We start from the raw sequence: 9,879 nt of genomic DNA, 5'->3' as shown, positions 1-9,879 counted from the left end.
CAAAATTACACTCATAAATTCATTCCTGACTATATAATAGGAAAACAAGTTTCCTTCTAGTTTAAGAAGGACTATTACATTTTAATAGCAGTTATGATTATGATACAGTACCGGTCATTAAGTCAAGATTATGTCAGACTAAAGCACTTTTATCAATTCAGGTAAGTTAGTAAAATAAAAACTATTCTTGTTCTACATTATGTTCATGAGTGGAATCATTTAAATGTATTTTTATATGTATTTATTTATATTTTAAGTATTCAGTTTAAGCTATATGCATGGTAAAACCACGACAAACATTTAATCTCTGAAATAAAGGTTATAGTATAACATTTAATTATTCAGCATTTATTGTTTCAAGCAAAAATAATTCAATGCTTTACTTTCTACAAACCAAAAAAATAAAGTAAAATATGCATAGTACTTTATTTAATATATTACAGTTAATGCAATTATTCAAAGATGTGATTTCAAGCATGTTAATTGAACACATTTGGAAATAGACTGTAAAAAGGATTCAGTGCACTTCAATTTCAGCTTTCACCAAGGGAAAATAAAATCATATAACACCTCACTACAAGGTCTCACACTGAAATCTGAAACTTCTAATGAAATGATAACACCCAGTGTAAAATTCTCAAAGACAAACTGCTTCCGTGGCTAATGCATGTTTGTTTACATGATTCCAGTCTATTATGATTCCTGTATAAAAATATGTTGCGATAAGCAGGTCCTTCAGGTCCTGTATTTGTATGAGGAAACCATAGGTTAATGGATTGTATTGGTTAAAGGTAAATACACATATATTATATCTTCAGTAATACCGTAAATGTCAAGCATAAATGGGGGCTAAATATTGACATAATTTACTCCTGCATTAAAAGACATCAGATTAACCCCTTAACCACTTTGTAACATTGTAATTGTACAAGAAAAACCCATTAACTTACTCTGGCTCAGGTCAAATACACCTGACACCACCCCCGAATAGGTGCAATTAAATCTTTTATACAAGAAATTGAGTGTGATTGTGCTAAACATCAGATGGTTGTAATGGCTGGGTCATTTCAATGTGAGGGCACCATTATGAGCTTGTAATAACAAGTAAGATCAGTCCATATTGTCCTCTTTACTACACGATAACAGGTTCCCGCTGGTTGTTCTGCCTTTTGACTACAAAAACTTTCTGTCCAGAGATGGTCACAGCATAAACGTAGTCTTCAAACATCACTGTGAAAAAAATAAAAATAAAAAAAAAATAATAATAATAATGGGATCAGGATATTTACTAAGTGACAGATTTACATAGATCTTAAAAACAATTTACAGTAATATAGAAATCAGGACACCATAGTTTTAATTACAATTATGCAAGCATATATGTGCTATAAATAAGTTGATATATATATATATATATATCTCTACACACACACACACACACACACACACACACACACATATTACAGTAATTACAGATGAGGGGAAATTGTATCAAGAAAAAATGAAAAATTATAGACAAACACATTACTGACAGGCTTCAAGAGATTCACCTATGTGGGATGTAGAGGTCCACATGAAAATATGTATGTTTCTTACCTGACATGCGTTTGAAAGGGGGCTCAGCTGTCCCATGCAATCTGAAACGGCAAGCTGTTCTGACCATCTGCATGATGACTCCTGCTGTGTGTTCGTCATTCTCCAGCTCTCCTGCGGACTGTAACAGGACAAGATCTATCTATCTATCTTACTCTCTCTCTCTCTCTCTCTCTATCTCTCTCTCTCTATATATATATATATATATATATATTCACACACAAGTGTACTTTTATTTAATATAAATAATATATTACATTAAAATGTCCTATTTGCTTGGACAATTCTATTGGAATTTGTTTTTCAACACATTTCATCTCATTATGTCAAGTGGTTGCAACATGTAAGGTGATGAACTTTAGTGCACATGAAATGTTTAAGGACTTACCGCAAGTACACCCTCCTCACTAATAACCAAATACCCAATCTGATCGGGTATTCTCTCCAAACCTTGGGTCAGAGCGGTGGTCTGCAATTCAACACAAGATGTGCAGGAAATAAACATCAGCAGAGCTCATCTGGCTAATGGTTTGTCAGAACTTACTGCTCATTTTATCACATCATTTACAATCTCTATCACTTTTCTGTTTTCCGTACGCATGCGCACACAACATCAAAACCTTTTCATCAAAATAAATATTAAGCTGGACAAATGCACCAATAGTAAACCTTATATTTACCATTTTCAGGCTGTGCAGTTGAATTTACACTGTTGTCTTCCTTCACACCCCGCCTCACGTGACTGACAAGCAGGCGTCGCGTGTTTATAACGTCGTATCAGAAGGCAGACTGCTTTTTCTTGTAAATTTGACATCACTTTTATGTTTTTCTGCCCGGAAATGTAACGTTACAACAGGTGCTCTATCCGCAGAACGATTAGAATGTTTTATGATTACAGAATTCTGACAGTGTTTAGGCTGTTGACGCACAGAATCTGATTCAGGATCAGCACGAGCAGCACACAGATCCCAGATCAGTGCTGACGGATTAGTCAAAGCGGAAGTGCAGCTCTCCAGTAGTCAGCTGATTAAAGCATATGATCCTGCAGGACGGAAAAAGAAACATTTCATCCATTCCGTCTGTCATTTGAGCAAATATAAGCAGAAAGACAGAATGCCTGGACGAGGGAAGTTGATCGCCGTTATAGGGGATGAAGACACATGTACCGGATTCCTCCTCGGAGGGATCGGAGAGCTGAACAAAAACCGAAAACCCAATTTCTTGGTGGTGGAAAAGGACACTAGCATCACAGAGATAGAGGAGACCTTCAAGTAAGACAGGATTTGATGACTGAATGATTTAAGATCATACCTATTTCAATCCAAATAACAGCCATAAAAAATTGTGCAATCATATATGTATGAGATTTTGCCTATTATAATAAGTTTCATCATTGTGATAAGGTTTATCACACACACACACACACACACACACACAAAATCTGTCTGTCTGTCTATCTATCTATCTATCTATCTATCTATCTATCTATCTATCTATCTATCTATCTATCTATCTATCTATCTATCTCTGTCTGGCTGTCTGTCAATCCAAATAACAGCCATAAAAATTGTACAATCATATATGTATGAGATTTTGCCTATTATAATAAGTTTCATCATTGTGATAAGGTTTATCACACACACACACACACACACACACACTCACTCACTATCTATCTATCTATCTATCTATCTATCTATCTGTCTATCTGTCTCTCTGTCTGTCTGTCTTTCTGTCTGTCTGTAGTTTTCAAATAATCAAATTTTGACTTAGAATAGTAGTTTACATAATTTATAGTACACTGGTCGTTTTTTTATTTTTTTTTTTAGAATTTTATTATATGTTTTATTTGTTTTTCACTTCCAGGAGTTTCCTGGCTCGCAGTGAATTTTGCATATTAAACATTTAATAGTTGATATGATTGGTGATGCTATAGATGCCCACATGGAGTCAATCCCGGCCGTTCTGGAGATTCCTTCAAAAGAGCATCCATATGACGCCTCCAAAGATTCCATCCTGCGCCGGGCCAAGGGCATGTTTTCAGCAGAGGACTTCCGATAAGCCGATACCCCTGTGGGGTCACGGTCTGACCTGGGCAGGCGTGAGAGTAAACGAGTTTTACTTCTTGATCTCAACCATCTTGCTGAAGCTGGAACCCGTATTACAAAGATTAAATAATGATGTGTTGTTAATGTGATGTTCTGTGATGTGTATTTTGCCATTCCCAAGATTGAAGAAGAGGAAAGTTTTTGTCAGTGCTCCTAATAATAATTAAGTTATATATAATACAATATAATTATATTATATATATATAAAAATGACTAAAAAGATATGTGCTATTTTACCCATTGTGTAATAGACATTATATACCACAAGATATTAAGTTGAAAGAATTTATTATAAATACTGTTTATACCTTTAATTTTTAAGTTCTTTCATCTGAAAGCTAACAATACTGGACTGCAAAACCACTGTTCACTTATGGACCCCATTTAAATCTGTCTCAAATAACTTTAACTGGACATCTTTGGATCTCTGACATCTGTAACTGTAATATGATTTATGTTTTACTTTTTTTAATTGTATTGGCTGACACTTTGAGCACTGCAAAGAGCTTTACATGGTGGGATGTTATTAAAATATGTTAACTTATGTCTTCAGAGCTGTGACTTGCAGTTTATTAAAAGTAATGGAGTCTGACACTTTTATTTAGTTTTGTGTGACTAATATCTGATGTTTAAAAAAATAGTAAAATATCTGTATTATTTTAGTATTATATTAGTAATGTATTAGTATATTATTATACAATATATTAGTATACAATATAAAAAGCCAAAAAAGTAAATAAAAAAACTATAAAATATTAAAAGATAATAGAATATTAATTATTTATTTATTTTTAAATGTAAAACCACATGATGTCAATAATCATAAGAAATGAAAAATGAAGTGCTTTGGTGCCAGTTCCTGAAAATCATATTATCACTGTGTTGGGCAGTAACTAGTTACAGTAATAATATTACTTTTTGCAGTAACTACAAGTGTAAATAATTACAAATAAGATTTCAGTAATAATATTGCAGTTACCATCCATAAAACAGCTCATTAATTACTTTTGATGCCTCAACCTCTACTGATTTCAAATATAACAAGCCAATAATTCCTAGATTTACTTTCATAATTTTTACGACTCGCACAGGCACATGAAGTCACGAGTGCATCAGGAAAGCTTTGAATATGGAAATATTGCCATTACACTGATTTTGTCAGGAGAAAAGGTGATCTGAACACAGATGTGTAAGATGTGGCTTTACTCTGGCATTACATGGCTTGCCCACCCACATTCCTCTGATCCCGGTATAAATTATATTACTACAATTAAAAATCTTACGAACTTATGTGATTTCTTTTGATAAAATACTTCATGAAATATAATCATTTAGCTTCATGTTACACATGACGATTAATACACCACTTTTACTAAAAAGTCACTATCAGTCACTATTGAGTGTTTATAATAACTTCTGACTGCGATTCAATGTAGATTTTGGTCAAATGGAAAGGCAGAAATATAGAAGAATTTTATGGGGAAGATACACAATTACAACTACTGTGGGGCGTGAAGGAAAAGTAATGTTACTAGTAGTTTAACTCATTTCTGTTGCCAGAAAGTAATAAGTAAAGTAATAATATTACTTTTGAAAAAAGTAACTAGTAACGAGTAATAAATTTCATTTTTGGAGTAACAAGCCCAACACTGGTTGTCACACACATGGAAGTCTAACTGAAACCTAAAAACTGATATATCAAAGTTTACTGTAGGTCTAAGAATTACCAAACACCGTGATGACATCAAGTTATTCATCGTTCAGGGTCTCTTACACAATTAGCATCAAAATGTTATCAGAACATTGATAAGGTCACATTACTCTTCTCTGTCCCTGTCCCATTCAAGGACAAAATCTACTCCGGCTTGTGGGAATCACACACAACTCAGATCCCAAAAAGATTAAAGAGCTTTAGAATGATCGGGGGAATTATATATATATGCTTAATTCAGCTCTGATCTGTTTGATTCACATTCACTCTGTTCAGTAAGTCAGTGCTGGTGATGAACAGCATGTGTCTTGTCTGGGCTCTCAGTTCTTTCATAGAGTCTCATAGAGTCCTCAGAGTCTCATAGAGTCCTACAGAATGCTAAAACTTTTTACTGGTAGCTTATATAAAAATAAACACTATATTAATTCTATAATGTGCTGTGTATTTCTTGTATTTAAAAATAAAGTTGTTAACATTTGCATTTAAAATAATGGAATAATTATTTCATTGTAGTTGTTAATTAGTTCATTAATGCATGCTGCCCTTCTGACATAGCATAAAGACTAATTATACAAAGAATGCTTGTTTTGTTCATAATCACACTGATAACAATTACATTGTGTTTTCGGCCTAGTGAAATGTCACCATAAAGTAGAACAAATAACTTCCTGTCTCATTATTCCTGTGTCATTCTCTGTATCACCTTCATTCTTTTTGACACACAACATATTCACTATTTGTATTGGCCTTTAAATAATTTCCTTACTGACAAAAGGACAGAATATTCCATTTGAAATCCTCATTCAGTATTTCTTGGTGCCTGAGATTCTCTTTCATTTCAGCCGAAGGCTTTGTCTTCTGTCCACTTGCTCCTTCTGGAACCTGGGGTCATTGCTACAGACTAGAAATGAGATTGCTGGGGACATGACCAGTGATCCAATGGGAATTGGCAAGAAATGAAGCCTGATCCTGAATGATCAACGAGCCAGTGGTGTTTTAACTGAATATAAGAGGAAGTTGCACTGCAATACAGTGAAGTGATGGGCTCGGATATCTTAGGTTTGCTTTAATATTCTGTGAAAACAGGATTTAATTAGGTATGTTGTGTTTAGGTAAGATACACTCAAAAAGAAAGAAAGAAAGAAGAAATTAAACGTCCTATCAAATTCAACAGCTTTATTTCCAGCAAATTTCTTAACGTAAAAATCAAAACATAAACACTTGTTTACACTTGTTTCACAGGTGCATTTGCAATAATGGTTCATTGAACAAGCATGAAGAACATTATTTAAACCCTTGCTAATAAAGATCTGAAGCTTATTTGGATTTTACAAGATTACTTTAAAGTATGTATCTACAGCCCTGAAACAACAGATAATAGATAAATTAAGCCAGTTATGTGGTTTGACATTGACAAAAGATATGGCTGACAGAATGTTCTTTCTCAATATAAAATGTTAAAAACAAACTTTGTTAAAAGACCTTGTAAGTAAACGAATATCCACACACTTCAGACCAAAATCAGACATTTTCCCATGATTAGCATCCAACATTGTGACTCTTGGAATTGATTTATATTATATATGGCGACTTATTTTCTCTCTTTATACTACGAAACATTGATAAAATCTAATCAATCGTCTCTGTCTGTCTTTTAAATGTTTGTCCCTGTCTTATTCAAGGACAAAACCAGCTCTTACCTGTGGGAATCACACACATATACAGGTACTTAACATATTTAAAGAGCTTTTGAATCCTCTGAGAAATTAATTCAGCTCTGATCTGCTTGATTCACATTCACTCTGTTCAGTAAGTCAGTGCTGGTGATGAACAGCAGCATGTTTCTTGTCTGGACTCTCAGCTCTCTGATCCTCAGCTACACTCTCGGGTCACCTACCCTTAATAGCACAAGGTAAGACATTTTCAAGCATATTTGGAATGTTGTCGTCAGAAAAGACCAAATTCTACTTTTCTACATTTTCAGCAGTGGATCTGACGTGAAGACTTTTCTCAATGTCACAGAGGGGAACATCACAGATAGTAAGACCAATCAGACCAGGTATTAATACACACAAACATGCTTAATGATGACTAAATAAAACAGCGTGAATGATGTTAACAGACTGGGGTGGGAAAGCAGTGGTCACATACACTGACTTTAGATGAGAATATGCAGAATTTTGACCATCTTACGCATGTTGGGCTCATTTTCTTTTACTTAAATAAGGGAAGAAAAATGTCTTCATTTATTCATAAAACATAACGAAATGTACTCTTTTCATAAACAGTGGTAAACAGTAAAAATGGACTTGCTACTGCTAATAAATACACAGACACACTGCTGTCAGCATATAAGATATGCTGCTGCATGAATAGGCATATATAAATCCCATAGCAGATCTAGACACGTGGAGCTGGGGAAGGTGGAGGGTTTAAGATGAAGTCTCATAGAACAAAGCAGGACCAGCTTACAGCGAACACTGAACCAAACGATTTAAATGTTAAACAAAAGTAAGATAACAGACTGCGGAATCAGCAGAGGCCAAACAGCTTGTGCCATATAAGAAATTATTTCTAGCAGATCGCATATAAACGATCTATCAGTTTTTTAATGATGAAAAAATATGTATTTTACTTATTGAGAATTGCTGTTTTTTCATACTGAAACTTTCTAAGATAAATTCCCTTTCTTATCACTAATTTATATTTTCTGACAGACATGAATTACAAGAAAATAATTTAATAAAAGTCATGTAAGAAATTTTCTTTTCAAATTCTTTCTATTGGAAGTTTTGATTAGTTCTGATTAGATAATGCTGATTAGATTCAGCCCTTTGATTTGTCTTCTGGCAACTTGTTCCTTGTTGAAACATGGGAACTTCCCTAGAGCTTGGAACTGAGGTTGCTGGAGACTCGGCCAGAGATCCAAAGGGAAATGGCAAGAAATGAAAGAAGATGTAAAAATTAGCATGATCCTGAATGAGAGAATCCCAGTGCATTCTTTATAGTTTTACTGCATTATTCTTTCACCATTGAAAACAGGAATGATTTTGGTATGTTGGTATCAAAATATGCTTGAATCCTTTATTGTACATGTGTTGCTCTGGTCTTTTGGTGGTACTTTATAATAAATAATTATTGAACTGAATCAGTGTTTTAAGTGAACGGATTTGCCACAGTGCTTAAAATGTAAAATAAAATGTCTTTTATTATTATTATTTTTTTATCATTTTATGTAAAGATTTTTAACATACGCCACACAACATTGTATCACATTCTAAGACTGCAAATAAAGTACCCACTAACAAAAACACAGCTTTTGTTTACTTGAATTTTTTAATGCGGAATCATTGGAACAACATTTAATCAAAGAATTTATTCTTGCAAGTACAATTCTGAGTGTATACAAATGATACCAAGTCCTGTAATTGTGTCTTGACTTGTCTATTTTTTCATGTTGTTTGTTATACAGATGTGCTAGTAATATTGAAAAAAAAATTATGTTTGTTTTTTTCCTTCTCCTTTAGGTCACGTCTCCGCATACGCATTGGGTGAGAAATTATAATTAACATTATTATATTGAAATATGAATTTACCTATTTATGAATGAGTTAATTACATTCACATGAGTAGCCCAAATTCTTCCAGGAAAAAATATGGCATCCAAATATGTTATTTATCTGTACTTCACAGTCCCCGATGTATGTTCGCTACCTGTACCATGCAACATCTAAGCCACATGATGCAGACTGGGGATGAGAACGCAGGAAAGAGTGCAAGTGACCCATGGGGAAATGGGAAAAAATAAGAGATGTATAGGAGAAAGAGGGTTACTTTTATTTGATTGCTTTAATTTAATTGTAAAATGTCTTTACTTTGAACCATGCTTTGATTCAAAAGAGCTAACTTTCTTTACATATTTTATTATTCATTTGAGCAAATACAGAAATGTTATCAACTCTGCTAATGTCATCTTACCACACCAATAAAGAATAAAATTGTTGTTATTATTATCCATAGGTTCATTTTCTTTATTTCTATTTTTGTTTTATGATATATAAAAAAATACATCTAAATATATCTTTTTCTTTTTTTTTTTTTTTTTTTTTGAATTTATAGGTATCCATGCAACTAAAAGCACATATATTCTGCAAAATTTATTAATCAAATCTGTCAAACATATCTAGGCTGCATATTTTTATAAATATTTCAGTTACTCACTGTAAAACTTGTTACTCACAGTACAGAATGTCTAATTGCAACTGCATGTGATCACCAGAAGAGGGCCCCATAATATTAGAATACAAGGATAATATAATATAATATAATATAATATAATATAATATAATATAATATAATATAATATAATATAATATAATATAGTATAATATAATATAATATAATTAATATAATATAATAATGTGTTGACATAATAAAATATATTTTTTAAAAATATATCATTGTTAG

General features: G+C 33.0%; 3 protein-coding genes across 4 annotated transcripts; 2 read left to right on the top strand and 1 right to left on the bottom strand.

Annotated features, from left to right (window-relative positions):
* Window positions 1-407: 407 nt before the first annotated feature.
* On the bottom strand, window positions 408-2,416 carry lamtor4 (late endosomal/lysosomal adaptor, MAPK and MTOR activator 4). The gene is made up of 4 exons (XM_042741589.1): window positions 2,274-2,416; window positions 1,982-2,062; window positions 1,597-1,714; window positions 408-1,230 (listed from the first exon to the last, which is right to left on the bottom strand). The coding sequence occupies exons 1-4, from the start codon at window positions 2,274-2,276 to the stop codon at window positions 1,133-1,135; spliced, it is 300 nt and encodes a 99-aa protein (XP_042597523.1). The 5' UTR covers window positions 2,277-2,416; the 3' UTR covers window positions 408-1,132.
* Window positions 2,417-2,557: 141 nt separating this feature from the next.
* Window positions 2,558-4,293, top strand: LOC109067615 (V-type proton ATPase subunit F). The gene is given in 3 exon segments (XM_042741580.1): window positions 2,558-2,864; window positions 3,460-3,476; window positions 3,479-4,293. Coding segments are annotated over 3 exon segments (351 nt in total). The 5' UTR covers window positions 2,558-2,706; the 3' UTR covers window positions 3,655-4,293.
* Window positions 4,294-7,141: 2,848 nt separating this feature from the next.
* Window positions 7,142-9,425, top strand: zgc:193726 (uncharacterized protein LOC561161 homolog). 2 transcript variants are annotated; one of them, XM_042741562.1, is made up of 4 exons: window positions 7,142-7,324; window positions 7,397-7,471; window positions 8,940-8,963; window positions 9,106-9,425. In XM_042741562.1, the coding sequence occupies exons 1-4, from the start codon at window positions 7,239-7,241 to the stop codon at window positions 9,218-9,220; spliced, it is 300 nt and encodes a 99-aa protein (XP_042597496.1). In that variant the 5' UTR covers window positions 7,142-7,238; the 3' UTR covers window positions 9,221-9,425. The 2 variants fall into 2 exon arrangements, with proteins under 2 accessions (XP_042597496.1, XP_042597504.1); XM_042741570.1 differs by having other exon boundaries at window positions 7,164-7,324; window positions 7,400-7,471.
* Window positions 9,426-9,879: the final 454 nt, after the last annotated feature.

The sequence above is a fragment of the Cyprinus carpio genome, chromosome A4 (assembly GCF_018340385.1).
Source record: "Cyprinus carpio isolate SPL01 chromosome A4, ASM1834038v1, whole genome shotgun sequence".
Classification (NCBI taxonomy): Eukaryota; Metazoa; Chordata; class Actinopteri; order Cypriniformes; family Cyprinidae; genus Cyprinus; species Cyprinus carpio.
Note: the sequence above shows the minus strand (reverse complement) of the source record. Positions and strands in the feature narration are given on the sequence as shown.